The sequence below is a fragment of the Gastrolobium bilobum genome, unplaced genomic scaffold (assembly GCF_033153095.1).
Source record: "Gastrolobium bilobum isolate Gb01-03AN ecotype WA unplaced genomic scaffold, APGP_CSIRO_Gbil_v1 utg26590, whole genome shotgun sequence".
Classification (NCBI taxonomy): Eukaryota; Viridiplantae; Streptophyta; class Magnoliopsida; order Fabales; family Fabaceae; genus Gastrolobium; species Gastrolobium bilobum.
In genome coordinates, this window is record NW_026895459.1 from 84,616 (window position 1) to 103,505 (window position 18,890).

Here is an 18,890-nt window from a genome sequence, read left to right on the forward strand (position 1 = left end):
GACCCTACCTGGGTTATGGATGAAGATTATGATGATGACGATGATGAAAATATCATAGTGGAAGATCATCTTCTAGCCGAGGATGCTAGTGCTTTGGACAATGATGAGGATCGTGGTCTGCTCGCGACTTAAATCAAAGAATATCATGATTGGGGGTGAGTCTCAAGTCGCGAAACATCATGACATGTGATTGACTCAATCACCACAAAATTATGAAGGTATTTAGTAAAAACTCATATATACATATATGTTTATGTTTATGTAATTTTTGCTTTTTGTTACTATTACTAATTCGTACATGCGAGCAATGAGGTCGTTACTCCTTTTTGGGATGGAATCCCATATTACACATATATTGATTGGAATCATTTGAGCGTATAAGAATCTTATACCTCGCTTCCGGTTCGGGTTCAGTCCATGGTCCATGGCAAATTGGGGAAAAGTAGTTTGTTAATCAATAATTTGTATAAAAAAGAGAGGTGCAGATGACAATCAAGCGCAACCTCATGAAGGAGCATCGAGAAGCGATTGTGGTTGAGAGCATGCCTACACAGTTAAACATGAAATGTTTTTCGCATGAACAGGGTTGCCCGTGGAGGGTTAGGGTCATAAAACAAACGTATGGTGAAAATTGGAAGGTTACTAAATGGGGTGGTGATCACGTATGCTTGAATGACCATATTTCTCAGGATCACAGACAAATTGATTCTAATGTTATTGCTTCCCTTGTACTAGGTACGTTATTTTAGAATTTTTTGAATATTAGTACATTATTTTAGAAATTTTTGAATATTAAAAAATAATTGTGTCCATGTTTGCCTTAATGCGTATGCTGCAATTTGATTGTTAGGGATGATAAGCAAGGAACCATCGGTCTCAGTTGCACTAGTTCAGGAGAGGATAACTCATTCTTATGGCTTTAAAGTTTTATATATAAAGGCATGATATGCGAAGCAGAAAGAAATTGCAATGATGTATGGTGATTGGGAGGAATCTTATGTATTTTTGCACAGGTGGTGTGAATATATTCTTCGCTTTTCACCAGGTTTTGTTTACCATCTTCAAACAAATGATTATATCATCGAGTAGTTTCTAGAAAATGTGTATTTCATCGTATTTTATAGACTTTCAGACAGTGTTGCGAGGCATTCAATTATTGCAAACTAATTATTCAAATTGATGGCACTCATTTATATGGCAAGTATAAAGGGAAATTGTTGATTGCCACAACTTAGGGTGGAAATAATGAATGTTTGCCACTTGCATTTGCCACTGTTGAGGGTGAGACCTTCGAAGCCTGGGAGTACTTTCTCTCCTTCATGCATTTTCATGTTACGCAGAAGACAAATATATGTCTCACATCGGATAGGCACACTAGCATATTAGCTGCTGTGGACAGTCATGCTAGTTGGAAGCCACCGCATGCACATCACGTGTTTTGCCTTCGTCACATTGCTAGCAATTTTAATCAAAGAGTCAGAAATGACAAATTGAAGAAGGCGGTAACGAATTTAGGTATGGTTAACAACCCTTATCTCCAATTTGAATGTATTAATGTATTTCTATGTAAATACATATCTATTTGTGCAGGTTATACTCATTTTTATGGTAGATTTTAGAATGCCTTTGCACGATTTCGTGATACTATTCCCGAGGTTGCAAAATGGATCGATGGTATAACAACCCTCAATTTTAAACATATGAATAAAAGAGATTAATAGAGTGTTTAAGGAATTAAACACCAATTCAAATATTTTGTGAGAATTAAATCATGTGATTGACATGATAACTAAGCTAAGAATACATTTAATGCCAGAAACGTCTAATAGGACCCAAGTATAAGTATGAAATATATGTGAGGACATAGATGTTAGTATGATAAAAGTTAGGGTTATCTTGGTAATTGACCAAGATTAGGTTAAAGCTTGAGTTAGATGGTCTAATTAAATTGTGTGGTTAAATTCCTGTGGTGAGAGAATTCCTCGAGGAGTCTCCTCAGGAAACACCTTGAGGAATTTCCTCACCACAGGAATGCCGATAATATCCTCCTATGTCCCACTCACCAAACCTCCCAGCATGATATAACCAAATGCCCCTACTCCCAAGGCTCTCCTAGCCTGCAACACTGATATATAAGGAGAAGAACTGGCAGTGAAATCACAAGAAGACATCACCACTTTCTTAGCACAACAATCAATCATCACACAATTCTTGGATAACCAGTCCATGCCAAGGATCATCTCCAAATTAGCCATCAGTAGCCCAATCAGATCTACCGAGTACTCACGACCATCCCATTGAAACACAACATCACAGTGTACAGAGGAAGTATCACACTTTTCTCTAGTGGCAGTAGTAACCCGCAAAGGTGGAGAAAGCACAGAAATGGGCAACTCAAGCCCCACAGCAATCAGGGTCGCGATGAACGAGTGCGTAGCCATGGAATCAAATAACACATCAACGACACAACTACCAATAGAAATAGTACCTCTCGCAAGGTTCGCAGCTCGATCCGACTATTGTCGATCCAGGGTGTAAACTCGGCCCGTAGACGGTGGCATGACAGTTGCTGCTGTAGGTGGAGTAGGAATCATCTGCAAAGGAACCACATGAACTGCTGCAGCTCTAGCAGCTGACGAAGGACAATCTCTGGCATAGTGGCCCTCCTTGCCACAATGGAAACAAATGATCTGACCGGTGGAACACGACCCAACATGTGATCTCCCACATCCAGTACATCTGGGAACGGTGGAAGGCCTAGTTGCACTCCCCTGCCGAGTTAATGTTCTCTTGAACTGGTTCGGCGCCTGCCTGGCAGATAAATGCTTCCCTTTGCCTTTCCCTCCAAACTCCTTGTCTCTCCAGGAAGTGGAGCTACCATCTCCCTTCATCTCAGGCTCCCCCCGTCTTCCTCTTCTTGTTCTTTATGTAAACATCCTCAATATCACGACATTGTTGGATCAAGGTACCAAAGTCTCTGGAGGAAGCACCAGCAATACGATCTGCTATCTCTCCATTAAGTCCCCTACAGAACTTAGAAGCCAAGAATGCCAGTGTAGGCATAGCAATACAAAAATGGGCAAATTTGGCCAGTTCATTGAACTTAGTTAAGTATTCATCAACAGACATTGAGCCCTGTATCAAGCGCTCAAACTCACCTTGCTTCCTCTCCAGAGCATCATACGGAAAGTACCTCCCCATAATTAGCTCCTCAAAGAATGGCCACGTGATAACATGACCCTGCATCTCATAGAACTGAGAGGTGTTCATCCACCACTCGTGAGCATCTCCCTCCAGCATATGAGTAGCAAACACTAGCTTCTGGGGATACGTACACTACTTCACCCTAAATATCTTATCCAGGGCCTGAAGCCATCTCGCAGCAACAATGGAATCATAGGATCCATCAAATGAAGGTGGCTTATGCCTACGAAAAGCATTCAGCTGACGATATCTCGTCTCCTAGTCTTCTGCTGGCTCACAATAAGGTTGCATCAGTCCCGTCAGGTGGCTCACACCCTCCATGTGGCTCAGACCGTTGTGGTCAGGAATATGTGTTCCTCCTCCTCCGTCCCCATCATGGTCACTAGGTGGTGATGGAGGTGGCGGCGGTGGAGGTGATGGTGGAGGAAACTGCTCATTGCGACTAGCCCTCATCTCCTCCAACATGACCCTCATTATGGTCATGTTCGCCAGCCTGTTCGCCTCGAGCACGTCCTTAGTAGCTTTCTGGTTTCCCTCTCTCATGGCGTCCATCACAGCCTGATTGGCCACTCTAATGGCCTCCTGGTCGGCTTGTCTAGCCGCCTGCATCTTAGCTAATGCAGTCAGGATAGGATCAGGATGACCCTCATTTGTCTCTCGGGTCCTTCTAGGAAGTACCATGACTCTGCACATGTTACACAAAGAATGAGTTGATCAGACCTACACAATGCGGTCACACATGCATTATCATAGCAAGACCTAAAAGAAACTCACAAGACAATTCACACGACAAGGCATCTTAAGTTATTGCAATACATACAAGCTTTTTTCCTAAAAAATGCTCTGATACCATGAAATATAACACCCCGTGTGCACTCGGTGTATTATACATACATATGGTAATAGGGCAGCTAATTAAATGCGGAGGCTAACTTTTTCTTTCCAATTATGAAATCATTCATTATTAACCAAGTGAATTTACTTATTCTTTTTTAAAATATTGCCTGTATGTAAATTGCAATAAATAACTAACTGAATAACCTCATCAAATATATATGCATCTAGTCCCGGAACTACAACACGTAGACCAGACAATATCCAGATACAATTATACAACTCAAGTATAATCAAACACGTCTGATAACAATGTGGCATGGACAACCCACATGCTCACCAAATAAGGCAACTTAGCCAAACGATGTCTCAATCAATAGCCATATAATAAATAACAAGGCATATATAAATCCAAAAGCGGTAACAGGTAGACATGCATATATCAGCTCAACTCCGGCCTCCTGCACCAGAGGTCTCAACCTTAGAGATACCTGTACCTAAAAATGTATCCCACACGGGGTGAGATCTCTAAAAAGAAACCTCAATAAGACAAGGGGTCCTCAAGGATCTCTCCACCCCAGGCTCACTTACATGTGCAATATAATTTCAAAAGCACAATATCATCATAATTTCATAATCCGTGCAATGCAGGGTATATCCATGTCATGTGTGTATATACATTCTACTGGCCAGAGAATAAAAGGTAGGACTTACGTACATCTACAGCCCATAGTACTCTTGTACCTCACCCACGGAGTTACCATCTTGTATGTCTCCACATACTCAGGGGTTACCGTCTAGGTGGAACACCACATACATATCATATGGCAGTTGCACTCAAAATCAGCTCAATAGCATATAAATAATCATCACATATTTTTTAAAACACATCATGCATATAAACCATCCCTCCATGAGGTATGGCGGAACCAACAATGGGCAAAACCAGGGACATGAAAGGTTACCTCTCAAGCTAACAATCCAAACTAAGATTCCACACTAGCCCACGTCACCAAACAACATACTCACAGTCTGTTTATAACAAAACATTATCAACATTCATCATCTAGAAGTTCATTACATTACGAAAACGTTTCCTTTTTCGTTTAATTCCCTTAGGCTTCCTTCGAAGCCATAAGCCTTCATTCTAATTGGTTCTGACTTATTACAGAGGTTCATACTATTCAACATAGGGTCTATAAACCAAACCCACGCTTCTGTTTGGACAGAACGACTCAATGCACGAAATTTTCCAGAATATCCGGATATTCCTTGGGGCATATCTGGATATCATATCCAGATATCACAAACCCCATATCTGGATATCAATATCCGGATATCATATCCAGATATTTCGCGATAGAATACAGTTTTTGCATTTTGCGAAGATATCCCTCCAAGACACAATTTTTAATGATTCTAGACGTTCAAGCATGCGTTTTTAGGTGTGTTATACTTTACAACCCTTAAGTTATCAACTTCCACTTATTACATGCATCAAGGTTCATTATTTCTATAGAAAATCAAGAGCAAAGGTAGTGGTGCTTACCCAAGGGCTCAAAACAGAGAAAAAGAGTGGTCTTGGAGCTTCCTACACAGCTCTATGATTCTGACTACACAAGACCACGAAAATGGCTATCAAGCTTGTTCTTTTTCTCCACAAGGTATCTCCTTGAAGCTTCAAAGGCCAAGGAAAATGGCTTCCCAATCCAATAACCAAAGAAGTTAGCCCTCACACACTCAACACAGTGGCTGCAACAACTCAGAATGTGGTGCCTCTCTACCCCCAAGGCTTGCTCACAACAACTATAGTGATTCGTTGTAGAAACTTGGGAAAAAGATGATCACTTGGGAAGTTTTTGAAAAGGATTGAAGGTGGCAAGGTGGGGAACCAAGGCTTCTGACAGAGAGGCTCGTAGAGGTGTATTCAAATGCCCTAAAAATCTGTGCGACTTAGTATTTATAGGTGCATTAAGTTAATCCGTCGCTATTAGCGCTATTTGCTCCGCTACTCATTTTAACCTCAAACTTTAGATTCTTAACCTAGCCATTTTTTTAGGATTTATCATATTTTTATTATAATTTTTACAGCACTCTGCCGATGCGCAATTTATATATAGTCGGTATTAGTTCTGACATCAGCACTCATTATTCTTACTCCAAACTTGATATACTTGACCTAGATATTTTTCTAGCAATATTCATGTACTCATTATAATTTTTCGGGATACTTCATCGGTACGCATTTATACCATGAAGCAGAACCGGATCCGCACTTTTCGTCAGAAAAGCGACTTTCAGCGTTATTATGCCCTTATAATAATTATTTAAGTCTTCCCATATTTATTCAAGGTCAAATATGGAATTACTTCTTAAACTAATAATTAATTTATTTAAATTCCTAATTTAACGGTGCGAGTTCTTACATCATTGTTATGTTGTTATATTTGGTGAGCATGAGGGTTGTCCATGCCACATTGGTAAAAGTTATGTTTGTTTCAGACTGGTGTTGTAATATTGTACCAGGATGTTGTCCGGTCTACGTGTTGTAGTTCCGTGACTTGATACATTATTTATATATTGAGGCTATTCAGTGTAGTTTCTATTGCAATTTACATACATGCGTTATTTTGAAAAAGAATAAGTAAATCCACTTGGTTATTATAATATATTTCATAATGGGAAAGAAAAAGTTAGCTTTCGCATTTATTGAGCTACGCTATTACCTTTTGTATGTTAATACACCAGGTGCACACAGGGTGTTACATGATGCATGATATGAATTACCGATTCTAATTTCATACTTGTAATAGGTGATTTGGTGTGCGAGTAAGTTTTAAAGTTTGTGGACTAGCTTTCTTGGATTACAAGTAAGCATTGAATTGGAAGCTTTAAGAGGTAAGCTTTCGATTTAGGAGTTTTCTCCTTTAAGAGGTAAGCATTGATGTGTGTATGAATGTTAGATACTTAGTATAGTTGCATTCTTGTAGAGAAGTATACAAGACGATATAATTTGATTGATTGACAAGTGATTAGTGATGTGATGTGATGATTTGAATGAATGGGTGTTATGAGCTGATTGAATGACTGATCAGTTATTGGCCAATGAACTAATACATGAACCTTCTTTGGGGAATTCATCCATTGGGACAACCCTTAGAAGTGTATTTTCCTTGGGAAATTTATCTAGTGGTAGATGAGATCGAGATGGCTCCTATAGAACGAATAAAGGACCGGGAACTATCATATATGGACATTCTTATGCGTATCCATTGGGACAACTCTTAGAAGTGTATTTTCCTTGTGGAATTTTTTCAGTGGGACAACTCTTGGAACTATCATGTATGGACCCTCCAAGGGGAATTTATCCATTGGGATAACCCATAGAAGTGAACCATCCTCAGGGATTTATCCATTGGGACATCCCTCGGAATGGTTATTTGTGTGTGTTATTCCTTGGGGTATTTATCCTTTGGGATCACCCTAGGAAGATTCAGAATTGTGTAAATATGGTTTTGTGTGAGGTTTCTCCTTGGGGCATTTATCCTTTAGGATAACCCTTGGATGATTCTGACTTTGTATATGGATGTGTATATGATGTCTGCTATGCTATGATATTTAATCTCTCATGCAGGAAGTGAACTCATGGATAGAGACTGCTTCATAAACCCTGAGTTTACTGAGATGTTGAATCTCACCTCGTTTAGGGATATGTTTCAGGTACTCCAACAGCAGCATGAGAGCCCTCATAGGGCAGGAGGCCCACACAGGGTTAGGGCATCCATGACCTACGGAGATTTATGTTTTGGGATTACTATATATACATTTTGTGGGCATGTTATAGTATCATGCACAATTGTATAGGCAAACATGTATTTTGATGGATGATTATATATTATTTTGAGTCGTGAGACATGTTCACGCACTTATGTATATAGTCTGAGATATATGTTGAGAGGAATGTATTTATATATGACGTATATGGTTTATATTTGAGGCATATGTAGCCTTTATGTCATTAGATACTTTTGATATTGATAATTATGTGAATATATACATGATATGTTAGATTATGGGAATATTGGCACAGAGCCACTTTTTGTATGAATACATGGATAGATTCTAAGTTTGTTATGTTGGACAGTTTGATATTATGACTGGACTGAACTTTTTTGATTTTCAGGCATTTTTTATGAAGTGGGAATTATCCCTGGATTGTCCAGTTTACAACAGAAATGTTGTCTGCAAGATTCTATCAAGGATGGTACAGGTTATCATACTCGGATAGTCATTGACCATCGATTTTGATTACAAGATTATTAAGTTGGATTGCTGTGCAGGTATGAGACTGTACAATTTATGTTAATAATAAAAAATGAAATGAAAAAGTTAAGTCATATGTTCACTTAGGTGTGAGTGATACTTTTATAACATAGCTTCCGCAAATTTTAAGTAATTATGTTGCGCTTAATACCATATTGAATGTTAACTAATCAGTTTGAGAGGGGCATTACATCTCCAATGCACCTAATAACCAACTCAATAACATTTCATGATAATCAAGCATCAAAGCATACTTTTATCAATGAAATATCTAACTTTGGCATAAGTATTAACTCATTACATTATGCTCTTGACATGATCATCATTCAAAGGTAATATACATCAAAATAAATGTAATTTCATCCTTCCTTAAATCTTATGATGTTCATATTACAAGTTGAGATATACGTGCCCTTCAATTACATTACAATTTCACCAAAATCATATCTAACTCACAATTAGCTTTCTTTTTGACATAGGTACATATATGATTAAATATACAACTTCTCAGTTTACAACATCCAAATATACATTTCTAAAAGAAAGTCCTATCATATTCCTATATCAAAAGGACCAACTCAAAGGTATAAAGGTCATCATGCTCTATATTGGCTTCTTAGCATAGGAAGTCCCAACTCCATCACTTGTTATATCTGAAATATAATTCCCCACACGGGGTGAGATAATAATCTCAGTAAACTAAGGGTCCTTAAAGACTCCTTCACCCTTAAGTTTACTTTCATGATAAACAAGGATTAAAACAAGCACATCATAATATATCTCATCTAAAGAAGCATATATGCATATATATATATATATATAGCACAAGAGCCATTCCATTAGCCAACTTGCCAAACACAAGAATGCTCTTATGACACTTTCGAGAGAAGTCCCAAAGGACTCCTCCTCTTAGGTGTTAATTACAAGGAGTTTCTCTATGAACCTAGCTCCAAGGGAAGTTTATATATCCATATTCTTCTGGCCAAGGAAAATCCTAACTCATGCAATCATACATGAATACATTTCTCATATCAAGCAATAATACTCATTCTAATGCACAAGCACATCAATCAAGATAAACCATTACTCCAAATGGAGTATGTGGCACACCAAAGGAGATTAATCCCAAGGTCCAATAGTTTACCTTATCAAAGCTTCCTCTAAGTCTCTTAACCTTTCCAACCAAGTGCCAAGTGCATCATAATCACAACACAACCTATACCAAAGGTGTGTATCCAATCAATCACATATATACACACATAAATAATCAAGTAAACCTCATAAGTCCTCAAGGATATAGATTTTAGGGACTTACCCTTTTACTTAAGGTTTCAAGAATCCAAAGCTTTGCTCAATGTTGTTTCCAATCAACTTTCACCATTAGGTTTAATACTCCTACACATAATATACGCATAACACCCATCAATTTCACCATTTCACAACATAGCCCAAAATCCCCAAAATCTATTACCCTAGGTCATAGAATCTTTAAGGAAATCAAAATTCCTTACCTCAAAGCTTCAGCCAAGGAGGAAGAAGAGATTTCTATAATATCCCTCAACGTGAATTTAATTGATTGCATGTAATTAGGCAATTAATCTTGTATTAGTGGGTAAAATTAAGTATAAGGCCTAATTATATAAATTAGGGTCACTTTTGAGGTAAAAAGTGTTGTTTGTGAAAATTTTGGGGTAAAAATGAGTGTAGACAAAATTACCCAAAATATAAAAGTAAAGTTAAAAATAATATTAGAAAAATATTCTAGACCCTTTGGTTAAGTTTCGTGGTGAATGAAGGTGAATAGATAGATGAGCTTATACCCAGTTGAAATAACTAACCTATACTAAGTGGTAAAACACCACAACCCACTCCATTCTTCTTCTTCTTCTTCAACAAAATTGAGAGTGAGGGAGAGAACCCATTTTCATGCTAAAAACCCTAGCTCACTCATCTCTCACCCAAACCAATCCATTCCAAAGGCAAACCTGCATCAAATTCCTTCCTCTTCACAACCCACCACTCATTGTTAGTTGGGAACCATTGTGGGTGGAGATCTTGGCTTGTTTGGGGGACGAAAATCTTGAAGATTAGAGGTGTTTAGAGGCATTTCCTTCAAGGGGAGCTTAGGAGATCAACATTCCATGGTTGTGTGATCTCTTGGGGTAAGTTTCCACTCCTGAAACTTAGTTTTCATGGAGATTGTAGGATTGAGGAAGATGATGAATAGTGTTTTTGGATTGCGTGAGTTTGAGTTTGATTTAAGCTTAAATCCTTTGTAAAAGTTGTTAGAAAGGATAAATAAACGGGAAATGAACTTAGATAGTCATTTGATTATGCTTTGAAAATTGCAAGATTATATACTTGGTTTGTCGATTTTCTTGAATTGGTAAACAATGGTTTGGTTGGATTTTAATTGTGTCCATGTGATGGCTAGGATTGAGCCTTGTGGACCAACATTGAAAGACCTACATTGGAGGAAGCCATGGAGCTTGATTAGCTCACTTGAATTGGTAAGTTCATGCCTATTGTGGTGTGTGAATATGTTTGTTTGGTTGATGACAATTTTGGTATTCGTTGGATTATCTTGACAGATTTTCTAATACCTTGATGTAGGTATTGATTATAAAGCTTGATTGTTTGAGTTGGTGAAGAACAAAGGATGAGATTGGAAGCAATTGAGGTAAGCCTTCGAACCTTGAGAATTGATCCCTTTATTGTTCCACCAAGCCCAGAATGGGTAGTGGTTATTGATAGTGTTGTATACGCAATAAGGTAGTTTAATGCTTTGTTATACATATGTGTATGCATTTTGTGTGGCATAGGATGATGTTTCCCTATGTTTTGTATGTTGCATGACGATGCATAATTCATACTTGGTAGTTTAGCTGGCCAGTGGGATATTTTGCATTTGAGTATCCTTAGGACAGCATGAGAGCTCGAGGGATGTCTTCTGGAGATGTCTTTACACAATGCATGGATATGTATTTACTGCATTATTTACTGATTATTGCTATTATACTGTGAGTGAACTATGGGGTAGATAAATGCTCCAAGGACCCTTGGTCTATTGAGATGTTTTCGTACATCTTACCCCGTATTGTGGGGACCCCCTTTCAGGTATAGACGCTGCGGGAGCCTCTGGTGGCAAGTGGCCATACTTGGACTAGATTGATACATGAGGATATTACACTATTTTGGGTTATGCATGTCATTAGTAATTCCTATGTATAGAATTTGTAATTGAAAGCCATTTGATATATGTATGTCATGCTTTATTTTAGGTGGACTTAGCCTATGCTCATCTCCTTTGGTGTCTCTTGTTGTTGATGGGAGCCAAGGATTTGATCATGGTGTTTTGTAACTAAGTCACATGGTTATGTATTAAAGACATTTAGAGATTGTGTAATAGTGTGCTTATTGTATATATGATGGAAGGGCATGGATTCCTATTTTGATAAATGTGTGTCTTGAAATAGCCAAGAATCATGTGTTGAAGTGATGGTATAATCTCTATTAGGTGAAAGAAAACCCTTCGAGTTGAGAATATATGTAAATATAAGAATATCATGTATTGTTATCCATTTTTCATATCCTATATGATGGATTTGGACCTTGTGTCTTATTGGAAGTTATAGATCTTTCTTTTAGCTTTCCAACGAGACCAACACTGCGTTAATCAGATATGTATAACTCAAATAATGGGTAAAGTACTAAGGTTAGGTATAATCTCCAGAACTTTGGCGCTATTAGCGCCGTGGTGGTGTTAACCGCGCTAAGATACAGTGGAAAAATGTATTCCCGGCACTATTCACGCCATGTTGGATGTACTCAATCTCAACTGAGTTCAAAAAGCTCCCTGCAGTGCGTTCCAGAACTGAGATGTGAACTTCGGGTCCCTATTACTGATGATACTCTCGGGCACCCCATGAAGTCTCATGATCTCGCGAACATAAAGTCTGGCCAACTACTCAGCAGTGAAGCTCACCTTTACTGGTAGAAAATAGGCAGATTTAGTCAATCTGTCCATAGTGACCCAGATAGAGTCACAACCAGCCTGAGTCTTAGGCAGTCAATGGTAGAACCATCTTGGAGAACCCCTCAATGAACCTCCTGTAGTACCCAGCCAAACCAAGGAAGCTCCTCACTTTTGTAACCGTCTTGGGCCTCTCCCAATCTAACACGACCTCAATTTTCTTGGGATCTACTACAACTCCCTCTGTAGAAATCACATGCCCAAGGAACTTCACTGACTTAAGCCAAAACTCACACTTCAAAGGTTTAACATAAAGCTTTTTCTCTTTCAGCACCTGTAAAACAATCCTCAAGTGCTCCGCATGCTCCTCCTCCGTCTTGGAGTATATAAAGATATCGTCAATGAAGACGATCATAAACCGATCCAAATACGGATGGAAAATACGGTTCATGTAATCCATGAAAACTGCGGGCGCATTGGTGAGTCCAAATGGAATCACCAAATACTCATAGTGACCGTATCTCAAACGAAATGCGGTCTTTGGGACATCCTCCAGCTTGACCCGAATCTGATGGTATCCGGATTGGAGATCAATCTTTGAGTACACGCAAGCACCCCTAAGTTGATCCAACAAATCATCAATACGAGGGAGGGGATACTTGTTCTTGATTGTCACCTTGTTCAACTGTCTATAATCAGTGCATAATCGCATGGTCCCATCTTTCTTCTTAACAAAAACAACTGGTGCTCCCCATGGAGACACGCTCAGTCGAATGAAGTCTTTTGCCGAAAGATCCTCAATATTCTTCTTCAGCTCTGCCAACTCTGGTGGAGACATCCGATATGGAGCTAAAGAAATAGGCCCCACACCAGGTAACAAATCAATGGAGAACTTTATCTCCCTCTGTGGCGGAAACTCAGGAATCTCCTCAGGAAACACCTCGAGGAATTCCCTTACCACAGGAATGCCAACAATGTCCTCCTGTGTCCCACTCACCAAACCTCCCAACATGACATAACCATATGCCCCTGCTCTCAAGGCTCTCCTAGATTGCAGCACTAAAATATAAGGCGAGGAACTGGCTGTGAAATCACACGGAGACATCACCACTCGCTTTGCACAGCAATCAATCATCACACAATTCTTGGACAACCAATCCATGCCAAGGATGATCTCCAAATTAGCCATCGGCAATCCTATCAGATCCACCGAAAATTCACGGCCATCCCACTGAAACACGATATCTTGATGTACAGTGGAGGTATCACACTTTTCTCCGGTGGCGGTAGTCACCCACAACGGTGGAGAAAGCACAGCAATGGGCAACTCAAGCCCCACAACAATCGGTATTTGACTATCTACTGATGTGTATTCGAATACTCCACGAAAAGAATTCGAATACTTATTAGACTGAATGCAGAAACTCGTGCAGTTTCTGCATAATCCCATTTTTAAGGGTCCAAATGCGATTTGGAGTCCAATAACTCCATAAATAACTGTTCATTTATACATTTTAAACATGGATTATCAGCCTTTAACTCAAATGATCAAAGTTTCTCTTTTTAATGACTTAATCAAGCTAAAATCATGGATATACAAAAGAGGTGACCATGGTTTACCTCAAGGCTCACAAACTCAGAAAATGGGATAGATTTGGAGCCCTCTACACAGCACTATGGTTCTATCACTTCAAGACCATGAAAATACACAACAATCTAGGTCCTTTACACCAAAAAGTTGCTCCTTGAAGCTCCAAATGCTAAGTAGATGACCCTTTCACCCCCAAGCAATGAAGTCAGTATCAAACCCCCTTTACACCAAAAAGTTGCTCCTTGAAGCTCCAAGTACAAGAATTAAAAATGAAATGCTGACCAGAATTAAAGAAGCTCAACTACAAAATGATAGTGCTAAACGACTGAAAGGTCAGAGTGGTGTATCCTGCAATGATCAGGTTATACTATTATATCAGGGTCGTATTGTTGTACCTAGGCAGTTGGCAGAGGAAGTGATGACAGAGGACCATAATGGTCAATTCACTGTCCATCCAGGAGCTACAAATATGTATCAGGACCTAAGGATTAATTTCTGGTGGCCTGGTATGAAGAAAGACATTGTCGAATTCGTCTCTAAGTGTCTTGTATGTCAGAAGGTCAAGATTGAGCATCAAAAGCCTTCTGGTATGTTGCAACCTTTGGATGTTCCTGAATAGAAATGAGAGAGTATCTCCATAGATTTCGTAGTGGGTTTGCCACGAACACAGGCTAGTTATGATTCTATATGGGTAATTGTGGATAGATTGTCAAAGTCCGCACACTTTTTTTCAGTTCGGGTAGATTTGTCTGCTGAGAGATTAGCTAGGCTCTATGTGAAAGAGATTGTGAGGCTTCATGGGGTGCTTGAGAGGATTGTTAATGATCGGGACCTGAAGTTCACTTTTCGCTTCTGGGGAGTATTGCAGGAGGCTCTTGGCACTCAGTTGAGACCGAGCACTGCCTATCATCCACAGGAGGATGGTCAGACTGAGAGGACCATTCAGACGTTGGAAGATATGCTGAGGGCTTGCACCCTGGAACAGGGTACTGCATGGGATCAATATCTCCCGCTGGTTGAGTTTTCATATAATAATAGCTTCCATGCTAGTCTGGGTATGGCTCCCTACGAGGCCTTGTATGATCGCCGGTGTAGGACACCTACTTGCAGGTCAGAGGTTGGGGACATAGAGAGATTTGGATTGGATTTTGTTTAGGAGATCACTGAGCTGATAAAAATGATTAGGGATCGTCTGAAAAAGGCTCAAGATCGCCAAAAGAGTTATTATGATCTCATGCATCGACCTCTGGAGTTTGAGGATGGGGATCATGTATTTTTAAAGTTGTCGTCGGTTACGGGTGTTGGACGAGCCTTTGGAGTGAGGAAGCTGAGTCCGAGATTTATTGGACCCTACCAGATTCTACGTAGGGTAGGACCAGCTTCCTACCAGCTTGCCTTGCCTCCTCAATTATCGAATTTACATAATGTATTCCATGTTTCTCAGCTGAGGAAGTATGTAGCTGATCCTTCTCATGTGGTTCAACCTGATGATGTTGAGATTCGGGAAAGTTTGAAAACTTCCGTTGGGCCACTGAAGATACTCGAAAGGTATGAGAAGAGGCTGAGGAATAAATCCATTCCTATACTGAAAGTCCAATGGGAATGAAGGACACCTGATGAGTCCACTTGGGAGCGGGAGGACGAGCTTTGTAACACCCCATTCTAGAACCGGTTTGTTAACATCACATTATGATATTAAGCGCAGTTACAATCACATTGGTTCAATTAGAAATCCAGATAAATTTTTATTTTTGAACAAACCTGAATTTAAAATACCTAATTGTGTGATCATAACCATATTACGTTGCGGAATAAAATAAATTAATCTTAACATCATATTCTTATTTCATTAGACCACGCGTTGTTAAATGTCTTCATCTATTTTATTATTATATGATTAAAATACTTCCTATATAGTTCTTATCTTCTACTATGTTGTATATCTCTTTGTTAGCTTCGAGTGGGTTCAAACCACGCTCTAATTAGAGCTTTGTAGCTCGAGTTACGCCAATTTTACTAAACTAGGTTTTTGCTGATTTTTCGAATTTAGCGTTTTGGCGCCCAACTTAGCGTTTAAACGCCCAGAGGCAGAAAAATTTGCCTTCTCCAAGTCTCCAGAGCGTTTTGGCGTTGAAACTTAGCGTTAAAACGCCCACTTGAGCGTTTTAGCGCCCATATTCGCGTTAAAACGTCCAGGGGCAGAGATCTTTCCTCCATTTTACGAACTTAGAGCGTTTTAGCGCCAATTTCAGCGCTAAAACACTATCCAGCTGGGCAAAACATGCCCTCCTCTGTTTTCATGTGACTCCATGGGAGATTTCCTCCCACTTTCACCATTCTCTTAACACCTAATAGACATTATACAACTTTAATACATGATCCTTATCTATGTTAAGACACACATTCATCAAATTGCATCCATGTCTTTCCATCATATATACAACACGTACAATATTACACAATGTCCAGGTGTCTCTAATATATAATCATAGGACTTACATACAAAACACTATGATCAAATCTTTGGCTCCCATTAACAAAAGAGATACCAAAGGAGACGAGCATAGGCTAAGTCCATCAAAATGAAACATGACATACATATAACAAATGGCTTTCATATATGAATCCTATACATAGGAACTACAAAATGGCATGCATATAACAAATTAATGCAAAATCTTCATGTATCAACTAGTCCAAGTATGGCCACTTTCCACCAGAGGCTCCTCCAACATCTTTACTTGAAAGGGGGTCCCCACAACACGGGGTGAGATATATAAATACATCTCAGTAAACCAGGGGTCTTTGAAGCATATCTCCACCCCATAGTTCACTCACAGTATAATAGCAATAATCAGTAAATAATGCAGTAAATACATATCATGCAGTGTGTAAAAACATCTCCAGGAGACATCCCTCGAGCTCTCATGCCGTCCTAAGGTACTCAGATGCAAAATAGTCCTACTGGCCAGCTAAACTACAAAGTATGAATTACGCATCGTCATGAACATACAAAACATAGGGAAACACCATCCTATGTCACACAAAATGCATACACATACGTATAACAAAGAATTAAACTACCCTATTGCATATACAACACTATTAATAACCACTACCCATTCTGGGCTTGGTGGAACAATAAAAGGATCAATTCCCAAGGTCCGAAGGCTTACCTCAAAGCTCCAATTCAACCTTTGCTCACCAACAAGTTTTGCAACCAATCAACTTTGAATTCAAGCTACAACTTGCAAAATACACACCTACACCAAGATGCCACACAATCAATCAATACAAGCTAATGAATATCCATATATTCATCAACAAAACAACAACTCTACACCACAAATTGGCATAAGCTTACCTATCCAAATGGGTTAATCAAGCTCCATAGCTTGCTCCAATGAGTGGTCACTCAAAGTTGGTCCACAAGGCTCAATCCTATCACAATATGGACACAATCAACCATCCAATTTACAATTTGCCCAAAATGCTAGAAAACACACAAACCGCAAGCATGGATTTTCTAATACATTGAACAATAACTAAATGACTATCTAAACTCATTTCTACCGTTTATTTATCATCTGCAGCAACTTTTACAAAGGGCTTAAGCTTAAGTCAAACTCAAACTTATATTACTCACAATGACACTATTCATCATCTTCCTCCATCATACAAACTCCATGAAAACCAAGCTTAAGGAGTGGAAACTTACCACAAATGATTGCACAACCATGGAATGAGTGCTTCCTAAGTCCCCAAGAAGTGAAATGCTCCCAAACCCTTTCAATCTTCAAAGGGGGCAAAAGTTTGGGAAGAGAAATCTCACACCACAATGCTCCCCACTCAAGGCCAAGCTAGGATTAAGGATGAAAAGAAGATTCTAAGTGTTTTAGGCTTTTGAATCACTCAAATCGGTAGAGAGATGATGGAACTAGGGTTTTGGGCATGAAATGGTTTTCTCCCTCTCACTCTCAATTTTGTTGAGGAAGGAGAAGAAGAATGGAGTGAGTTGTGGTGTTTTACCACTTAGTATAGGTAAGTTATTTTAACTGTGTATAAGCTCATCTATCTATTCACCTCCATTCACCACCAAACTTAACCAAAGGGTCGAAAATATTTTCCTATTAATATTTTTAACTTTACTTTTATATTTTAGGTACTTTTGTCTACACCCATTTTTACCCCATAATTTTCACTGACAACACTTTTTACCTCAAAAGTGACCCTAATTCATTTAATTAGGCTTTATAATTAATTTTACTCACTAATACATGCTTAATTACTCAATTACATGTAATTTACTAATTAATTAGGCTAGGGATATTATAGTCACCCCACCTATTAGTGATTTTGTCCGCAAAATCAAGAACATACCTGTCCTTAAACTCAGGATATTGCCGGAGAAGCTCATCCTCCCGCTCCCAAGTGGACTCTTCAGGCGTCCTTCCTTCCCATTGGACTTTCACTATAGGAATGGTCTTATTCTTCAGCCTCTTCTCATCTCTTTCGTATCTTCAGTGGCCCAACGGAAGTTTTCAAATTTTCCCGAATCTCCACGTCATCAGGTAGAACCACGTGAGAAGGATCAGCTACATACTTACTCAGCTGAGAAACATGGAACACATCGTGTAAATTCGATAATTGAGGAGGCAAGGCAAGCTAGTAGGAAACCGGTCCTTCCCTACGTAGAATCTGGTAGGTCCAATAAATCCCGGACTTAGCTTCCTCACTCCAAGGGCTCGTCCAACACCCGTAACCGGCGACAATTTTAAAAATACATGATCTCCCTCCTCAAATTTTAGAGGCCGATGTTTGAGATCATAATAACTCTTTTGGCGATCTTGAGCCTTTTTCAGACGATCCCTAATCATTTTAATCTGCTCAGTGGTCTCCTGAACAAAATCCAATCCAAATGTCCTCAACCTCTGACCAGCAAGTAGGTGTCCTACACCTGCGACC

At 39.2% G+C, this 18,890-nt stretch overlaps 1 protein-coding gene across 1 annotated transcript; it reads left to right on the forward strand.

Annotated features, from left to right (window-relative positions):
- Window positions 1–3,523: 3,523 nt before the first annotated feature.
- LOC133313011 (uncharacterized) lies at window positions 3,524–15,911 on the forward strand. The gene is made up of 6 exons (XM_061514309.1): window positions 3,524–3,617; window positions 7,673–7,758; window positions 8,222–8,308; window positions 14,329–14,512; window positions 14,660–14,848; window positions 15,880–15,911. Exons 1-6 carry the CDS (start codon window positions 3,524–3,526, stop codon window positions 15,909–15,911), a joined length of 672 nt encoding a protein of 223 aa, XP_061370293.1.
- The last annotated feature ends 2,979 nt before the right edge of the window (window positions 15,912–18,890 follow it).